This window comes from Dromaius novaehollandiae, chromosome 2, assembly GCF_036370855.1.
Source record: "Dromaius novaehollandiae isolate bDroNov1 chromosome 2, bDroNov1.hap1, whole genome shotgun sequence".
In the NCBI taxonomy this organism is placed as follows: domain Eukaryota; kingdom Metazoa; phylum Chordata; class Aves; order Casuariiformes; family Dromaiidae; genus Dromaius; species Dromaius novaehollandiae.
The window spans coordinates 36,630,119-36,650,942 of NC_088099.1; the positions used below are offsets into that span (position 1 = coordinate 36,630,119).

Below are 20,824 nucleotides of genomic sequence, written 5' to 3' on the forward strand. Positions count from 1 at the left end.
AGCAAAAGGGGTAAAATAAATGGAGGTGGAATAAAAGGGAGTCTTGCAGGAATACAGAGATTTAAAAAAAAAAAGAAAAAAAAAACCTACATGAAGCACATAGGTCCATAAAACTGAAAGAGCTTTAGGACAAAAATCCTAACACCTCATTTCTGAGTTTCCTTTATTGGCAGCAGAGGGGAAGAGGAGTAGCAAAAAGATGTTAATTCTATAAGCTACTGCCAGAAAATATGTTGGGGGCATAGTTTTATTCTGTCTACTCATCCCTCTCATCTCTATCGCGCCCCCCCCCCCCCCAATGGCAGGCATTTGAAGACACACTTAATTAATCCAGTTAATTATATTTACATTTTGACTCAGATACCTACATCTGCTATTGCAGATACCCTACCATTCCCTACAGCAAAATCCATTTGATTTCCTTTTAAATATGCTCTAACAACCAGTAGCTTTTCAGCTGTTGGGCACAGGTGGCTCCTAGCGGGTCTTGAAAACCATCTACAAATCCTTTTAGTACTGCCCTGCAACAACTTTTGCAAGCAGTGAGTAGAATTCAGTACAAATACTTACAGAATATCTTCAAGTTCAAAGTGTTTGAAAATAACAAGAAAGAACCTAACTTTTTTCTGCCCTAAGGGGGAGTTAACAGCGCAAAAATGTGAAGTGCCAACACTGCCTAGGATTTCAATGAAGTTAGAACTGCAAAATCATTTGGGACCATGGCTTATAATATTCACTGAAAAAATGTGCTGAAAAAACAAGTAATGTAGTGACTACGTCTGCTAACAAACTTCCTATAATGAAAGCAAGAGGACAGCACAGCTATTATCTACGTAATTAGAAAAGCAAGACAAGTCTATGGCACCCATCAATGATGCCACACAAAACAAGAGGATTCTAAAACTTCACCCTACACACAAATATTTCTTTTTTAATATAAGCCAAATCAGTTAAACTAGTGGACTGACTGCAATTCAATACACCAATTACAACCTAGCTTTTATTTGCTAACATTTAAATGTTACTCTGGCTTAATTATATCACTATAAAAGAATAAAAATCACAGTGTTCTTTACATTGGAGCATCTTTGGGTGTTGATCAAGTAAAACTTGTTTGTTTTGAATGTCTGCTCAAAGCTACACCCCTGCTTTAATTTTCATTCTTCCATCCTCCAATTGTAAATTTAGCAGCTGCAACAACAGCTGGACAGTTCAGCAACTGTAAAAGACAGATGCCAAGTTCTAGAAAATAACTTCCTAGCAAAAGAATCTAGGGTCTGTAGCAGGTTGTCATAGATTCCTCAATTAGAAGATTTTATGCTGCAACCTTAGCACCAGCTGGAGATCTGACTCGAAGCTGCACTGTGCTTTCACTGAACTCATCAGGCAGATTACAGATCCTCTTAAAGTTAGGTCCGTCTCTGATTTAGTTTTGACAGGGAAAAGTCCTTTCACTACTACAGCAAAACAATGTTCTGTCACATTATTTTACTAAGTTCTTATGTTGTTTAATTTCCTCTTTCCAGTGTCAACACTTTCATTAAAAGTCAGGCTTTAATACCAGACATTATTTAGAAATACATTTGGTTTGCATTCTATCCCCCACCCTAAATTCTAACTGACCCTAAATTCTTACCTGCAGAACATTGCATTAATAAAAGAATGACCTAACTAAAATATGGAAATACAATATAAGACTTCCATCAAGACTTGCATCTGTCAGTCTATTTTTTTTAGTTATCAGAAAAGGGCAGGGGGGACAAACCCCAAACTTGTTTATATTGGTCCTTAGGGGTCTTCTTAGCTTCCTGAAGTCATTTACAACCAGTGTATGTTAGAGCAGTCTAAAAATGTCTCTAAACACTTACTGACCTGACTTTATTAGGATAAGAACACTTGCAGCTTCTGTTGACTTTAATTGCAGTTGTGGGCACTAAGTTGCTCATGGAAGTCAGCCCACTCATTTCTGTATCTAACTATAGGTTGTATACGAACCCAGAAGAGCAGCTATTTCAAAATACTGGTCATGGTGCCCAAAGTTAAAATAAAATGATAAGAAGAACTGAGCACTGCTGATTTCATGTACTGTCCTTGCCTTCTTCCTCTTTGTCTCCACAGTGCATGGAGAACTTTACAAAATGGTTCAATCTGCAAAGTAGCAAAGAGGAACATGCTAGGAAAATCTCTTCCTGGAAGAAGATAAAGTAAGAACATTATCAAATAAAATCAACAGTCCTTCACGAGAACAAAACAAGCACACATGCCAGAGAACGCAATAGAGAAATAAAGCTTTTTCAAAAAAAAAAAAAAAAAAAAAAAAAAGCACACTTTTGAAGTACCTCTGAAGTACCAGGTACTGTTTTGCTAGAGGTATAACATACGCCACAAATAATTAGAGCAGCAGCAGAAAAATATATGAAAATTAATCAGGAGAAATTCTGGGTCTTGAATATAACCATGCCAGGTTTCACAATTTCAAAAAAGGTCCAAGAACAGTGATGTAGAAACAGGCTATGAACAAACGATTGCAGTATACAAGGAAAGACTTGCACATGTTTCATCAAGGGTACAATAATTAACTGTGAAGGTATGAAAATGTAATATCCCGAAACCCCACTCAGAGCATTCTTCTCTTGTTGCAAACATGCTGGCAGGGCACGTGCTCTACTTGATAACACACAGATTAATGATCTGTTACAGCAGTAATTATTCCAGCACATGTATAAAGGCATATTGTGCTGTAACCCCAGGAAGATGGCATGTGCTAGAAAGAGAAACACCTACACCTGAAACACTGCGAGCCTCAATAGAAGCTGTAGGAAAGGGAATGGAGAAATTAACACTTACCACCTGCACGTTACCAGTGCGAAAATAAGTGCCCCGTGACTCAAGAGGTTTTCACAGATGCTGAATTCCCACCCACATGCGCTCTCATTAATAGAAGAACAAAAGGCAGCAAAACAAGCATCAGACCAGACATTTGCTACGAATGTCCACCCCAAAGTTCTGGGGGTGCAGAGCCAGCTACTACAGCTAAGCTTTTGCTACTTAAGATGAAAAGTTAGTCTTACCAGAGGTGGTGGTGGAGGGGGCCCTCCAGAAGGTGGTGGAGGTGGTGGAGGAGGAGGAGGTGGTGGCGGCGGTGGCGGCACAGGCATCCGTTAGATTTATAGCTTCACACAGTTATGAAAAAATATAGCCAAACCCTATGTCCTTGAGGAGAGGAGGAAGGAAGGAGAAAGAAAAGAAGGGGGGAAAAAAAGAAGAATGTGTTTATACAGTGTAAGCTGAAGACCAGCCAAATTGCTAGCTCTCAGCAGACTGAAGACTTTTGTAGCACACTGCTTCTAGAACTACAGTACAAACAGCCTCATTATAGTTATCTGATGACAATATTCATCTAAAGAGCAAACTCACATACCTGGACAAGTTCCATGAATACCAAATGCATAGATGCCAACCTGTCCAGCTTTAACTATTATGCCTTGCATTAACCTAGCCCATACCCTGAAATGCAATTCTGCAGAGAACAAATCACAATAAACCAAATATAGATGCTCCTGCTGGGACAAAAACTCCATTGACTTTCAATCAGAGCTTTGCTGCTCTAAGGACAGAGCAGGGAACTTTGTAAGCATCACTGGACTTGCTCCAATATAGAGAAAAGAACCCATGACTGAATAATCAATGAAGAAGTAATTCTACAGATTAAAATTTCATCAAGTATAGTACTATTACCACATGACAGCATATAACGACCAGACATTTCAAGTATTTGAGTCAGATATGCCATTTTTACTGCCATTTTTAAATGTTAACTTCTCACAATTAGAACTAAACTAGACCAAAAAGAGACATCTTCCAACAAAAGGTGAAGGTAATAGTTTACAAATAGGGACCGGTGGGTATCAATATTCAGAACTTGTATAAATGCATCTAAAACAATATTAACAACTAAATCATATTATTATCCCATCATATCACATTATGAACTCAAATCCACAGTCTGGGTTCAGGACTGAGATTCTGGTTGACTGCAGTTTACTTTTTGAATATGAGGCTCCTGCTAGCTGTATTCCAGGAACATCATGGATTGTCAGCCAGACTTTTTTTCCTACTATCTATTAAGAGGACTGGATTCTAAGTGAATTTAGCTGAAAGTGCATTGTTTCAAGAAAGATTCAATTTTACTCAGTTTTAGCATTATATTTAGGCTCAGGATTATTACAGAAGCTCTAAACTGGACATATTTAAATATGCATGAATAGCTATTCAAGCTGTAAAGTGGCAGTGATGTCATCCAAGACTCCTACTATCCATCCCACGTTGGAAGCCACGTGATTACTAAAAGAAAATAGGCACCATTAACAATAATTTAAAATGGAACTGCAGGAATCCATGACAGACTAACACATACTGTATGATAAATCCTAACTGTCAGGTCAAAGAATCTAGCCCCTGCCCTCTCCCTCCCACCAACATGCACACACTTTTTTTTTTCTTCGTTAAGAAGCACAAGGTATATTCTGCAATGTCTTTTTAATACATACGAGCTTAATGACATTGCTGGTTCCATCTCCTTTTGGCAAGAGTTGGAAAGCAAGCAGCCCATATATTAATAAAGAAAGGGAACCCATTTCAGCACTAAGGGTGCTGAAGTGAAATGAGAAAAAAAGGCAACCAGGCTGGACTTTGATAAAATGCATTAGGCAGCAGTCCTGTAAGCTGTGGAAAGTAAGTCAGGGTGAAAGACCAGAAACAGAAAAGTCTGAGCAAGGATGCAAGCTGCATATGGCAACAGACTGCAACAGCCACAAAAGAGTCATGTAAAATATGGTGGCATAGGCTTCAGAAAGCCAGCAGTCCAGCTTTTTCAACTCTGTGTAGGGCATTTCACCTATGCTTGTCCTTCCTGTTCTCAAAATCCTCCAGTGAAGGAGATGCCATGCCCCAGACTGCCTATTCCAGTTACCCCTAGTGTTGGAAAGGTTTTCTGGAGAGCTGAACATGAATCTCTGATTCACTTTGAACAGAAACAAGAAATTATACATAGAACAGGCTATCTCCCTTTTCTTTGCAGTGGTCTGTAGCATTGAAGGCTTACACCTCTCCCTCGAGTCATCTCTTCTTTATGCCAAATAGCCCCAATTTTTTAAACTTCATTTGCAGGTGGTATTTTCCAGACCTCTGATCATTCCTGTTGCCCTCCTCTGAATGCCTTCCAATTGCTTTTGTTGAGATGAAAGAGCCAAGTGAGACACACGACTCCAGCTAACATCTTAAAAATGCCAAGTAAAACAGATGGGCTACTTCATGTGTCTCCTAAGTTATATGCCTTTTTATCTCCCACAAAATGACAGGGCAGCACTCACCCCTTTTCATCTCTAATCCTGAAATATTGCATCCCCTTGCAGCTTGAAGTCATCTGCAAAGTTAACAAGCAACCCCTCTATTTCTGCAGTAAAACTGCAAATGAAAATATTAGATAGTGCCAAAGACAGCCCTCTGCAAGCCATACTTGATAACTATTTTTATTTTGATAGTGACCCTTGGACAAATGCTCCAAACATGATTTTACCTCTAGTTTTACATCCGTCGTGTCATGACTCTCTCCTTAAACTCTTCACAATGTCATGTGAGGCTGTCAAAAGCCCTACAACACAACAAAATATGACATATATTGTTTCTTCCCTGTCTGTAGGCTTTTTGACTTATCTTACCAGGAAATTACAATGATTTGACACATCTGTTCTTTATGTCTGTGTTGATCATCATTTATTTTCCTGATTCCTCCAAACATTAGAAATATTTTCACCATTTTTGTATTCTAGAAATGGATGTTATGTTGAAAGGACTAAAATTCCCAGGCCCTATTCACCTTTACTTTTAAAAGCAGATGTGCTATTTACCCTTTTCCAACTGCTCAAAACCTATTGGTCAAGTACTTTAAGAATCATCTGTGTAAGCAGGAGGTGTGAGACAGTTAAATCTGGAGAACTTCAGGAGAGGACAAGACAGAAATGCAGTAAGTCTTTAGGTGAACAATGACCTGTTTTGTTAAAAAGGGATAGATCAGAAGAGGCCATGAAGTTGTAAGCTATGTGCAGCCTTTTCTGCGTCCCAGCAAGTGTAGCTGAACAACAACCAGGCAATACCTGAGTAATTTCCTCCTGTTATATCTTGTACAATACTTTACTGGAGACCAATCAAAAATTAAATGTGCAGAGCATCTGCAACATTTGCTTTCACCCTTGAGAGAACACTGTGCAAAGGACTAGTGTACCAATGCACTCCGGATCTGCAACAGAATTGGTTACAGTCACTTTAATAATGGCTTAATGAAGGTTTCCAAGGAAGTCTCCGCCATTCCACCCCCACTGTTGTCCTATGCAAAAAGCTATTATCAGAAGACATCTCTTTTCCTCAATTAAGTAATTCAAAAACATGGACATAAGGAGAATGACTCTCCCCTGCTAATAATATCTTTTGGGATAGTTTCTTCCTACCCTGCAATACAAGCCTTTTGTCTTCATTAAGGATTTAGACTGGGAAATATTCTCTTTGTCAAATTAAAAAAAATCACAACCCACACTTTTGTGGCAGACCATGTGCATGGCAGCAGGAGGTAAAGCACACTGGAGGCGAGCAGCAGTGGGAGAAAGGAAATGGGAATCAGAGCTTGGTATTTAGAAATCATAACTTGAAATGCAATCAGATGACTTTTTGAGCTGTCTGTCTCACCAGTGCAAACCCCAGTACCAACTCCTCCAAGCAAAGGCAGCCTAAGTCCAAGGACCAGAAACTGTACAGCCATCTACAACCCAACAGTGCATAGGATATGTTATTATTCACTTCATGATGTATCCCACTCACCTCACCTGAATGCTCTTGCCAGTGACACAGGAGAAGAATGCATTTGGGGGGGCTATAGCCCACTACCCTTGGATGAAATACTGGAGATCTCCTATAGCTGTCCTCTCATGCTGTTCCAAATCCTTTTCAAATGAAGTATCCAGCCTTTCAGAAAATTCTGCCCATGCACCTTGATGTCCCGACCTTTGCAAGCTTTTGTGCACACAGAGAGATTCATACTTTTTTGGTATGGGTACTACTACACTCTGAAGGTGGTAACATCCCATATCTACATAGTGAAGAAGCTTTTTGCACAGAACAGTTCTATTTGTTCCAGTGGCCTTTGGAAGAAGCAGCCTTCTTATTCACGCAAGCGGATACTGGTGGTAAAGTAAAGATCATATGCAGATAAAGGCAGGCAGCTTCGAACAGCAAAATAAACAATAAAAACCTACAATAAAAAACAGGCTCTTAAAATTTAGCCAAAACTCTATGATCTACACATGTTAACAGCTATGACTGTTGTGTATTACAACTTGTATTACTGTACTATCTTGTATGTAGTTTGTATTTAAATAAAATTATTCAGATGACTTCAACACTTCCATATATTGAGATATATACTTGAAGGGCTCTATTTCTTGGTTAAAGGCTGTATTTCATTTACCTCTTCCCCCTGCCCAGGTTGCTAGTTAAAATACGGATGACGGTATTTTCAGACAACAGCTTCAGAACATGCCTGGGTTATGGACTTGCATATTATGAGATAGATAAATTCTGAATTTATTATTAAATAAATTCTGAAGAAAAACAATGAGTAGCATGTTGATTAGTTCTAAAGTCTGTTAAGAGCTAGACAAGAGAGGAACTCCACAAAGTATCCGTAAGGCATATATGTCCTTTCTCCCCTCAACTCCAAGCAGCTTCTATTTCTGTTTTAGTAGCATTACTTTGCATTTGTAAAACCCTCTTCTCCCTACTAAAAAATTTATTCAAAATAATAAAAACTAATAGATTAAGGTAAATGTGCTGCATGAGTACACCCCCTCCTTTAATACCACACTGCCACTCCAATTTGGAGTGTCAGGGAAGCTTGTCTTAAATATACATATTTGTAATTGGAAGGGCGAGGTCTGAACAATCCTCAAGCCACAAAAACAAAAAGATAAAGGTATTTGACATAGAAGAGTTGGCGATAAGTGAAGGGGAGAAGCCACATGCATTCAGCTAGGTTTTCTCAGGCAAAAACTAATGTTAAATTTCCATTGACTTCCATGTTACAGAACAGAATCAGACCCAGCAACTGCAGAATTTATTAAAAAAAAGAATAGAAAATCCCAAACCCTGCCTTTTCTAGTCCACTACCCTACCAAAACAAGGTTGTACTTTTTTTAGTGCTTTCTAACATCTAATTTTAGGTGTCCCAAATAATGTGGCTTGTATTATTTCCCTTGGGAGGCGCTGTCACAGTGAAATAGCTCCCACTGTTCAAACTGCCTGACATTCAGCCTAATTTCTCCTTTTCTTAATTTGATCCCACTTGTGCTCCAGTGCAGATGACTGCCTTGTGCCAAGCAGAATAGTTCCTCCTCCCACTCCTCAGTGTAAGCCTTGTGAGGGATCTGTAGAATTATAACTCTAAAGTACCAATTACACTTTTTGAGCTGTTTTAATTTCTCACAAGTCATCCCATCATTCACTGAACATTGTTATTGTCCTCTCAATACAATTTGTCTTATTTTGTCTCCCCGATAATGGCGATTCTAAAACTGAATGGTAATTTGAGGTGCCACTACACAGACTCTTCCTTCCTTGCTTCTGACTGTGTTCGCCTGAATAACAGCTGAGCTTAGGCAAGAGCTGCAGTGCAGTTTTGAATATAGAAATCAGGCACCAAACATCTGAACACCCAAATAAAGTCTTAATCCAAATTTACATTATGAAATGCCAGACAATGCAGATTAGATGCAGATATTTCTTCCTTGCTGTCTGCTCCCTCAGTCCTGTGGTAGATTCATCTGTGGTAAACTGGGAATGTCTGCCTTGACTTTTATCTAGATTTGGGCTCACCTTGCTCTCACCCAACCACCCAGATGTGCACAAGCCCTGATCCAAAATCTTCCAAAAGCTCTGTTTCTGAAAGGTCACTGTCACAGTGCTGGGCTAAGACAAGGTCCTATCGGGAGCACAGAGCCACTCTAAGCAACAATAGCAGCTGGCCTGTCTCCTGCTACCCTGAAGCCCAGCAGAACCACAACAGGTCTGTCTGCAGAGGCTAGGCTGAAATACCTTCACCCATCAGTAAAAGACAAGTAACAGCTGTACCTTCAGTTTGGAATGATGTGTAGAAGGGGGAAGGACAGAACGAAAAAGTCACAATTATTTAAATGCACACAGTACGTAGTACAAAATTATTTCTTAATAGTGGCATTTTTTTTTTTAATGGCTACAGCCATTAGGTCTTTAGGTTGCACGTCATTAAGATATAACAACACAGTTGGAACTGAAAATTCAACCACTTTAATCAATTTGGAGAAAGGACTGCAAAATAACTTATTTGTTATTACTGGCTTAACAATCATCACAACCCCTTCACTCTGAGCTAGGTAATTCAGTTTTGAGGAAATTTGCAATTTTTGCTTCATAATCAGTTATTTTGCAGGCATGCAGGAAGGCTAACCTAAAATATTGACCTTATTTTTGTGATTAAAAATTGAAGAAAAAAAGTAGACCATTAAATCGGTTTCTAGCTTTTGGACAGCTTTTAGATGATCAAATATAATTTCTCCTTTAAATATACTGTTCTGACTTCTACTTTTTAAGTCTTTGTATTTTAACAGAAAACTGGAAGAATTTTTAAAGTACACTTGAGAAACAGCACTAATAAGCATTTGCTCAGCTTTCATGATCTGAAAAGCAGACAATAAGATTAATTGTTCTCACACTTGTTCCTGTCAAACATCGCTGAAGAACAGCTGAAATCACTGGTACAAGCACCCTACAAATGTTTTAAAGACACTATCACAGCTGTGGAGACAGAAAGGAGGAAAAAAACAGAGAAAAGTATACATGTTACACAGACAGATTAATTTCTCTATCACTATCACACAACTGAAAATGACTTTGAAACAGCTTCCATTATGAACAAACCATTTTAATTCTAACAGAAATCAAACCAGGTAACTTTTAATTACTAGATGCCACATTTCTTTTTACTCCAACTGAGAACTAGTACTTTCAGTGTGAATGCCTTTTTCTATTTAGAGAACAAAACAAGAATGAACCAAAGCAGAGCCTCTGACTGTCCTCACAGCATCCTCTCTCCTTTGTGAAAATGGCCCTGACCACCAATTAATGATGATTTCTGCTGTATTTGACCTTATCCAGATTTAAGAGCAGTGTAAAAGCATGAAACCTTCTTTTATCCTTCTTTTACAGCTCACCAGAACTGCAAATTTAAAACACTAGCATATACCTCTTACCATATACATTTTAAGATATCCACAGGTGTATTCTTACAGCTAACTAACAAAGTCTAGCCTTTCAGTAGATAATACCATTTTCTAACACCTTGGATTGTATAGAACTTGAGAGAAATTCTGGATACAGTCCCAATTTACAGTGGTGCAACTAAAAGCAAAACCTGGCCTTTCCATTTCCATTGAAATGTACACACCTCAGAGGCTCTTCCTGCATTTAATACACTGCAGAGTGTATAGGAAACACTCTTACAAAGCATTTGTCTACACAGGCTTTGTAGCATTGCCTCACAGTACATTGCTTTCTGCATTTAAGCCAAGGAACATAAGTACTTGGAATATTTCCATTAGCCTTGATCCAGCAGAGGGCTGCACCCCTCTCTGCCTGAAGAACCACTGCAACTCCTGTTCCCTTTATCAGGAGCCTGATAACACTGTATCCAACGGGCCAGGGCTCAGCTGGTATACAATCTGGGAATCTGAAGATGTCTTTTGCTTCCACGGGTGTCGCGGAGAGACTTCTCCACTGGGCTCCCTATAGTGCTGAGGCCACAAATTAAAGTGTTATCTCCTGACAAAGCTTCCTTCAAAGACAAAGCTGCGCAAATCACTTCATATTCCCTGCACATGATTATTTCAGTGTAGCTTCCTGTGCTCTGTGAGGAGCTACTGTAGAAGATTAATTGCTGTAAGGCAAAAGAATAAAAGAATTTGTCAGCCTCTTTTAAATAATGAGTAAGAGAAAATAACTACATGTAAAAAGAAGAAATGCCTTATGTCTACTATAGTATTAACCTGAAGATGAGGAGTCTGAAAAGAACTGAGGTATATTAGAAGCAAAGACGTACGTTTTGAACAAGGACATACCACTGCAAAAGGAAACAATTTATACAAAGAGTTTCCTTTAAATACACTATATTGTGCACACAAACACAGACACGGCTTATTTCACTGCATGGCATATAAACAACAGTGAATTTGATACGTTAGTTAGCAAAGTTATTCATTGGCCTGAGCTAAATGAAGAAAGGGTAGCTCAGCTGAAGTTCAAGGTCACTGCCACTTTCTGAAGATGATGGTTTACTTTTTTACTCTTCAGGTGTTTTAGTGTGAACAGCACTTGAGATCTCTTAGTAGAGACAATCTGATGTTTCAAGTTACACTTTAAAGGTTTGTGGTCTCTGCAGAGAAGCAAATTGCATGTTTTCAAAAATTCTTATAATATAAAAAGTGATATTTGAAAAGTATACTTGTACATAGAATGGTTTCCCCAGAAAAAGCTCCTAACAAGTTGCTTGATCAATTCCCCAACAGAAAAAAGCTTTGCTTTCCAATTAAGTAGCTAGTATTAAACAGTAACAAAACAAAAAATACCAAACAAGGTAGTATTCGAAATACTTCTTTTTTTTATATTTGCTATACACAGCTCAACAAATGTCTGTGTTCAAACGCCAATGAAGAGGAAAGAATTTGCAAACACGGACATCAGATACCTACAGGACTCACAACATCTTTGTCTCAAGCCATTCCACAGTTTTCACTTTCAACCATGTGATGTTTCATTGAAGTTCCTATTTTAAACATCCTCAACTTTCCATCTTGGAAATACAAGTTTATAGAAACCTCCATCCACGCCACATCAGGCTGAGATCTACCAGTCTAAAGAACAGTCTGATGCTCTCAACGCAATGGAAAATAATCTTGGCAATTCAATACGAGTCACTCTTCCCTACCACAGTATCAGCATCATGTCCCAGCATGCGGCTGTGGTCACTTTATGCTGTAAGGATAATTATCTTTCATAAGAGATGTAAAATGTGATGGTCTGGTCACCTCCAGGAATAAAGTGCCAGGGAAATCCTCACCTCAAAAAAAATAACGGGAAGTTTTTATCCTGGTTTTCAGCGAAGCTGCGGCTACTTCATTTCCCTCCCAAATCTACTTCCAAAAGTAAGAATGCTAGCTCTAATGTTCTGACAAATTAAACCGAAACTTGTCTGTGTCCTCATACATGCTTACTTTTCTGCCCTGATCCCTCAATCTCGTTGAAACTGTTGTTCCATTTCAATGGAGCAACATTTCAATTCAATAATCCATCATTTCATCTTAGCTGCTCTTAACAGCAGGGTAAGGCTTCCGTTTGTATAGGTAAAAGACAGCTACATACCCTATATTATTAAGGAAGACTAGATATACTACCATAATGTTGTACTTTTATTTTACCTAATTCAGTGTTCTGAAATAAATAAAATGCAAAGTTAATGTTTTTATTGCTCCTAAACTGCCACAGCCGAGAAATTCATAAAACTCCCTATGTGCAAAAAAGCACAACTATTCTTTCCCATAGAGAAAATTACTGGCTATTTTAAAGACAATAGGCAAAATATCTAGCTCACAGCTTTCATCAGTTTACTCAGGACAATGATTTCAGTCTGTACAAAGAACAACAAATTGCAAAGACACTTGCAACTGTTAATTCCCTAAAAACGCCCAGACAAAGAATGTTTTGACTTGTGGGCCCAGTTCTGATTTCCTAGTAAAACAAAGTGCTCAGAGGAAACACTGTGAGTTTTATTAAACTGAAGATTCAGTCCTTCAAGTCAGACTCCAGCCGCAATTCTTTGTGAAAGTCACCATACTCAGAGTGGACAACGCGACTGATATCTACACATACACACAGAAATGATATAAAAAACAAGGAGCAGGTAACCTCAGTAACCAATAAACACGAGAAAACCAAAAATATTTAACTTATTTTGCTGTCTGCTGGAGAAGAAAATAATTCTGGGGATTAACTGGCAATAGAATATTCCTCATCAGAGACAAAAAGGAGCAAAGTGGTTTTCTACAGCTTTCCTTTTTTGAACAAGTAGATTAGTTTACACAGCACTATTGCAATGCCAGAATGAACTCCCAAGCACATTCCCAATACAGGCAGTACTTCCTACTGTCAGATCAAGCAGGGGGGAAGGGGAGAACTCATTTATACTAAGATTAACTCTGGTGTCAAGTTTTATGTTTGTTTTGGTCTCAAGCTTTCACTTTTCTCAGTCTGGATTTGGAGCCCTTTCTTCACTTCCCTCTGTGAAAACGTCTCCGCTTTTCTGCTGGTTTACCAGCCTCTTCATTCCCCCTCCCCATTTTCTTCCTACGTTTTTCCCTCTGTTCTTTTCATCATTCACCTCACCTGGGGCCTGCTGCTGATGCAAGGCAAGACAAATGGACACAACTCATTTAAAAAGCTAGGGTCATCTGCGGTGGAAAAAGACACAGTTCACATGGGGCCAAAGTATATGACTCTGCATGACAATGCTAAGAGATTACTAACACAGGTTGTTAGACGGGGAAAAACAGAAGAAATGCAGAACCAGGCTGATAACAGCTGTGAAAAAACAGAAAATGTGATTCTAGGAGGTATTGGGAAACATTTCCTTACTAGGGGAGATAAGCATTAGTGCAATGTGCAAGGCCTCATCTGACAGACTGGGTCCAAGATTGCAATATTGAAAAATAACAGGTAAATCAGTCTGGGCAGAGGAAAGCAGCAAAGTAACTACACAATACATATTTTGCAGCTATACTGGGCTTTTGCAGATCCTGGCACAGCCGGTTTAGAGCAAGCTCAGGTATTCCCAGATGGCATTGCATCATTTATCCTGCTGTTAGGTCAATGTAAGCTCATGATCACTTGATCCAAGAATCCACAATCCGCTTTTGTATAACTTTTTGTATAACTTCATTGCATTGGTTATTTCAAGGCCAAAAAAAACCCCTTTCATTCTGCATGAAATGCCTTGTTGGGTCCCACTGCTCAGTACAGTAGAGAGATAGTCCATCCACTCTATCAATGTACTAATTCAGGGACTAATCCATCTCTTAAATAATTTTTGCTAAATTTTCTATCATTTTTAGTAGGAGTAGGGTCAAATTTTTAGGGTTTAATTCTGAAAATACTTAAGTAAATACAAGCTGCAGTAACAGAAGTAACATCACTAATACATATTAGGCTGTGTGTGCTTGTACAGCTGATCAATTGAAGTAACTTTCTGCTCAAATTCTAGGCAGAATTTGACAAAGTTTTTATAGTGACTGACACATCCCCAAGAGAAGCAAACATCCCCCCTGAAATGAAGTTATTAAAGAAACACTCTGCTCTACTATGTAAGCCTGTCTCACCTTTTCTTTTCCTCATAATTTTCTTTATGTTTGCTCAAATAATTCAGCAGACCTATGGATTTTGTACAGAGATAGTATTTTTTCTTTTCTTTAGCATACATCAAAAGTATAATGGACCTGGACAAAGGCTGCAAAGCAGCCAGAACTACTTTATACACAGTCAGCAGTGCTGGTGTGTCTGCATTTTTTTCACTGCATAAGACTATGCCAGTTAGGAAAGGAACAACATAATACCTTTTAAACAAGAAAGGATATGAAGGAGGAACAAAAGGTCCCACTATCTCCATTGTGATCTGGAGTCATATTCTGCTCTCCTCTTTTTTCTTCCCTTTTTTTTGTTATTTATAGTGAAGCCAGGACAACATGATATAGTAACTGGAAGCAAAGTTCAATGGTGCAGCAGTCATTTACAGACCTGCTTTATAGGTTGTGAAAGGGACCGACAGAAGAGTTATTAACTCAGTTAACCTCACTGTTCATCTAGAAGGAAGGATTTTACCCCTATCTTACAAAATCAAGCAAAAGCACTGTAATTTCTAGCCATTGCTTTACTTTATCAAGACAGACATTGCATTTGCCAACAATGTTAATAAAGGATATAGCATATTCATTACATCGAAGCTACAGAGTGGGTACAGGAGGCAGTTTTCTTGGACATTTGTAAAAGCAGTGTCGAGACTGAGCAAGTGCTTCCACGCCGAACTTTCTGTTCTCATAAGTTTGGCGAACTATGCCCTGTAGAGACCTTGGGTCCACTTTTCCTCTACTTTTCGCTTTGTATTATCATCTGTACTGTAGCTATGGTACGGCTGTTCTGTCGCTCTCCTCTGCCCAGGCTAGCTACAAAATGACTCCATTCTCATCTAAAAGAGTTAGATATCTATTTGGATCAGTGGTAAATGATGACACAGGGTCAAGGCAAAGAAGAATCAGGCTCCCCATGCAGGATCCTATTTAAGAGACAAATATTTCCGGGAGTCTAACGGAAATCCACTTCAGCTGTTGTCTGAGTCACTAAGGCACAAAAACACGCTTTTCACACCTTGTGAAAATTCTTTAGCTGTTTCATGTACTTCCAAAGAAATCCAAGGGAGGCTTTACAGCTGTCATGCATGCAATACTGAATGACCCCACTTGAAAATACTCAGATGTCAAATTAAGTTGGCCATATTCGAAAGTATAAGACTTGGTCTAAAAATGTACTCTTTTTCTCTCTGATTTAGAAGTCCTACGGCATTTTTTCTGTTTGCAAATACAGCACTATTTACATGATGGTTCATTCTGGCTAGAAAGCATGGCAGCCTCTGGCCAACCCTGATACAGAATGACCACAGATAAAAAAACAACTGTAAAGTCCCATTAAGGTTCCATTAGTATGAACTTATTTTCAGAAAGCTTCAGTCTTGCAAAGAGAATTAAGTATTCTGTTTAAGAGCACAGACTAATTAAGGAAGATCTCTAAGAATAATTGTAAAGGTGTTCCAGAAAGCTATACTGCAAAACTGCATAGCAGTCACTAGTAACTCAGTATAAGGAAAGTATTGAAGACTTTTAAACTACAGACTAAACTATATACTATATATTATATAGACTATACTATATAAACTATAAACTAAAGTACTTATTGGATATTATATTTGGTTTATATATTTATTTACATATTAAAATATTATATTTACACATAAGCTTACATGCACTCTGCAGAAGCCAGGAATCTTTATTCTGGCACAACAGAGTCTAGTATCATTTTCCCAAAGCAATAATCTGCTTCAACTTTTCATCTATGATCTGATTTATTAGATGAATGGCATAAAATATCTATATAATAATGCAGCAGATGTTCACACACATTCAGGATCAATAAATTATGAAAGTCAAGGGGAAGAGAGTTGAAGTGAGCTAGTCCAATCTCACCTCCTTTTGATAACTAAACAGAACTGAACAGAGGGAAGAAAAGCTTCCAGAGAAATAGGAGCCTTTGAAAAGCATGTAATTCTTGTAGGTAGGTTATGACTAAGAAACATACAAAGCAGTTTGAAGCCAGTCCTTTTACTGCTGTGCTCCACTTTGGGTTAGATTATTTTTAAAAATACTAAATCATATGTTTAGTCAGCTTCAAAGCTTTTAACATATGTTAAATGTGCATTAAAATGCCTTAAAATATGCAAACATTCTTCTATTTGTTATGGCTAAGATACTGTTTTCGGTTCAAGGTCTTATTTTCACAGGACAATGTATTTCCCAAAATACTGATCTTATTAACCAGAGAAAAAGATTTTTCTTTGAAGTATAAAGAGCATTTATTAGCATCTATGCTAAGTTTTGTTAAGACAAGACATTCAACAAACATTGTCAATTTTTATGGAATGATTACTGAGAGGAGATACTGTTATTTACTGATTTACTGTTTAAAAAAATCTAAATATTTAATTTCTGCATATTCAAATTTAGTAGTTAACTTAAATACACATGTAGTCTCCCCTACTATGGTCCTTCCTGACATGATATTCCGATAACAGAAACTGAGATGTGCTGGATACTTACCCTTTGCTACCAGATATTTACATCTTATTTATTTATTTAATTTACATTTTCTTTTGGAAGAGCCACTGGGGATGGAGAGGGAGAAGAAAATGTAGCAGATGCTTCTTATTACACTATATGATTTGATAAATACAGTCATATGTGGCTTTTTCCAGTGCTGTACAATGACAGAATCAAAATCTCAATTGCATCTCTGTCATTTTCAGGAACAGAACCAAACCAGCAATGAGTTCAGTATTGCATCTAATAAATTAAGCATTGCACCTGTCCCTAGGTTAACAAAGCCAGTTTGCAAAGGCTTCATTAAACTGTTGATACACCCTGTCTTCACAGAATATATATGCCTGATTTTTTTTAAATTCAAGTTTCATACTAAGATTGCAAGCTGGTACAGGCACTATACCTTTGTGCAATTTTGCATGCCACTTAGCATACTGAAGCCTCAATCTTAATAACAGGTTGTAGATAATACTGAAAAATGTTTAATAACTATGTTACTGTAACATCAAAAAAGGTTGCATGTCAGTTGCTAAGCCTCCTCCCTTCTGCAGGAGGAGAATCCACTCCTGCTGAATTTCTTGCAGGTTAAGAGTCTAAGTCAGTCACATTCTGTTATCACCTTCTAAAGCAAAACATCCAAAGCACTATCTGTGAAACAAAACACACTCACAGTCCTTTCTACGGGTCCCATACTGAGCGTCTTGTACCCTGCCTTCTCCGTGGAACGTGGCAGCTGACGGCAGAGCAGGCTGCATCTTTCCCCCTCAGGCTGGGCAAGGGCCCTGGCAAGCCAGGGGCAGCAGCGGTGCCCGCGCTGCCCGCGCATGCCAGCCGCGACACTATTTTGGGCCGCAAGTCCATGCGGTGAACGGGAACCATCCTCACTCACACATACCTAGCAACTGTACCAGCTCCGATTGTCATCACAGAATAAACTCGTGTAACTCCCTTGACTATTTTCTCTGCAGCTTTTCTTTCAGTACAAAGCAAATGAACTGAAGACTTTAAGAAAGATTATACAGGCACACATTTTTAGATAAATGTGAGTTTGTGCTGGGTATACAGATGGAGAAATTTAAAATACTGGTTGTACCAGGAGGCAGCTCAGCAATTCCATTCATGCAGCACAGATGATAATTCGTATCACTGTTAGGAACATAATTTCAGCAATAGTTCACAGTTTGCATCAACAAAAGCACTTGGAAATTTTAGCCTATAAATCGAGACTGTCTGAAGACAGTTCTATGCTGAAATCTTCAACCCTTATTCTGTATCTCAATGTCTTCCAAATCAGGTTTATTTTGCTACCTTTCAGTCATCTCACTTAGTAATATTCCATTTTCAATAACAAAGCAAAAAAGCACACTGGCCTGGATGTGTCCTTCCTATAACACCTGAAGTCCTTAACTTCAGTTATGCCAACACACACTTTCTCCATTCCTCCCTGAACTGGCAGAGACACAGACTCTGCCACATTCTGCCACTCTCATGCCTCTGTAAACCCTAAGTTCCTTCCAATATTAATAACCAATTACTAACCTGTAACAATATACTTTCCCTGTAGATCTGTATTCGTGCAAACTGACTGATGCAGAAGAGCCAAGCTTTTAACCAAGTTAATTAATATTAAATAATAATGCTTTAAAGATCATTTCCAACAATTCTCCAGCAATCCCCCTGAAATACGTACATAAGCATTCAATACACTGCAGCTTGTGCAGTTACTCAAATCCACTTTTCCTCAGCAGATCTATTCCAGCACATCTATTTCAAGGGCAACAACTAGAAAAAGTTCTCCCTCCCCGTCGCTACGCGAAGACAGCCTATTTTTCTTTACTTGGAGGAAAAAAGAAAAAAGAAAAAAGGAAACCAAACCTGGTACGAAACAAAACCTGTAGCTAGCACGCAGTCACGCTGCCTGCTCCACCGCGCTGGCTAACCACATCCCAAAGGCTGCGACCTCCCAGCTACGCGGCGCTCCCCGTCGCCCGCCGCCCGAGGGAGCGTCCCAGCCGGCCCCGGCCCCACTGGCCGCACGCGGCGGCGCAGCCCCCGCGGAACGCGCGGAGAGCGAGGCGGGACCCAGCGCTGCCCAGCAGCCGCCCCGGGGCAGGTTAAGGACCGGCAGCAAGTTTGTCTGCCGAGTTGTTTTGTCCTGCGCAGCCCACGGGGCTCTGGTCTTCGGGCCGCCTCGCCCCTCGGGGCCGCTGGAAGACGGCGGGGGGCCCCCGGAGCCTCCCCGCCCGCAGCCACCTGCCGGGCTCGGCGTCCGCACGCTGTGCCTCCGCCACGCTCCTTTCGCTGGCCTCGGCGGCACGGAGACACCGGCCGCCGCTCCCCCCCGCCCCACCGGCCTCGGCGGCGCTGCGCCCCTCCCGGCGCCCACCTGCTCGGCGCTGGCGGCGGTGGTGGCGGCGCGGGCCGGCGCGCTCCGCCCCGGGCAGAGGGCGCCAGGTAGGGCGGCTTGGCCGCCTCCCCGCGGGGGCCGCGGCGGCTGGCGGGGAGGCGGAGGGAGGGCGCCCGCGGCTGCTCGGCAGGGAAACGCGGGGGATGGGAGGAGGGAACTTTAAGGTCTAGGGAAAAGCCGGTCCCGATCCGCACGGCGGGAATAATACATAATAATATATATATATTTTTAAGTAATAATTTAAAAAAAACCCTGCGCAGGAGACAAAGTGGACGGGCAGCGCGGTGGGCAGGTGAGATCCGGCCGGGTTTGGCGCGAAGGCTCCGGCTGCCCGCTAACGGCTGCCCGCTAACGGCCGCTCGCTAACGGGCGCGGGAGTCGCATGGGGCCGCCGCCGAAGTCGGGGGTTTCCTCCGGCCGGTGAGCCCGGCGCCACGCTGCCCCCCTTGTCTCCCCCTTTTGGCTCACCCTCCCCTCCGTGTCCTTCAAGTGTGGGGCAGCTCTAATGCAAGAAGGGAGGGAAGTCCTGCTGCAGCCTGGCACACTGTCGCATAAACGGGTATCTCGGTTGTTTTTAAAAACCCGCGTGGAAATGCGTTACCCAGTGGCACAGGGAAAGCAGGCTGCTAGCCCCTGCCGCCGCAAAACACCACCCACGTGCCAAACCGCTTCTGCCCAACAGCCATCCCAGGGCCTGCACTTGGAGCCTGCTAGATGTCCTCGCTCTGCATCACACTGTCCCAAACTATGCACCATCAATATATGCAGAAATCTTGTTTTGTTCTGGATTTTTCAAGGCAATTTCTAGAGAGAAGTATTACGGCATCACCCTGGCGGAGCCTTCCTTATTTCTCTCCATGAGAGGAACTTCCTGCTCTGTGACCTCCCTGCTAACCCGAAGGAGTTAGGCACCTGACTTCTGTCATGTAGCAAACTTTTTAGGAATGAGGAAAGCACTTTGTGGCTGCATAGAAATCTTAGCGCAGCTTCTTGTTTCGCTGGTGACCTTCTGAAGGTACTTCCAGATGGCTGAGAAGCACATTTTCTCTGGGTTTCTCTGGCTACCCTGGTTAGTTGTAGAAATCCCAAATCAGGTGCTTCGTTGTCTTGCTTGATTATAACCAGGTCAAGGAAAATTAATGTCACGGTGATGTGGGCAATGGAAATATCAGCTCCTGAGACTAATGAAAAGTCACTCACAGCCTATGGCACTATGTGCTTATCATGCCTGGGGCATGAAAATCCATGCCCCAGACCTCTCTTCCCATGCTGTCCTGTCTGTCTGGACGTATGAGTTTGGTTTGTTATTTTGAAAATATCTTCCTGATATCCTGTCAAATCAAATAATTTTCAGTCCTGAGTATCT

At 40.5% G+C, this 20,824-nt stretch overlaps 1 protein-coding gene across 11 annotated transcripts in view; it reads right to left on the reverse strand.

Annotated features, from left to right (window-relative positions):
• Positions 1-19,539, reverse strand: part of WIPF3 (WAS/WASL interacting protein family member 3) — a 40,996-nt gene extending 21,457 nt beyond the window's left edge. Inside the window, exons 1-4 of one of the 11 annotated variants that reach the window (XM_064506256.1) lie at positions 19,438-19,529; positions 6,874-7,303; positions 5,579-5,653; positions 3,072-3,213 (exon numbers count right to left, since the gene is read on the reverse strand). In XM_064506256.1, coding sequence (XP_064362326.1) covers positions 3,072-3,158 — 87 coding nt within the window. In that variant the 5' untranslated portion in view covers positions 3,159-3,213; positions 5,579-5,653; positions 6,874-7,303; positions 19,438-19,529. Of the gene's footprint in view, positions 1-3,071; positions 3,214-5,578; positions 5,654-6,873; positions 7,304-17,721; positions 18,881-18,926; positions 19,283-19,304; positions 19,339-19,437 lie in introns of those variants that run through there. The other 10 variants (XM_026103826.2, XM_026103825.2, XM_026103836.2 and 7 more) reach the window with 10 other exon arrangements.
• Positions 19,540-20,824: the final 1,285 nt, after the last annotated feature.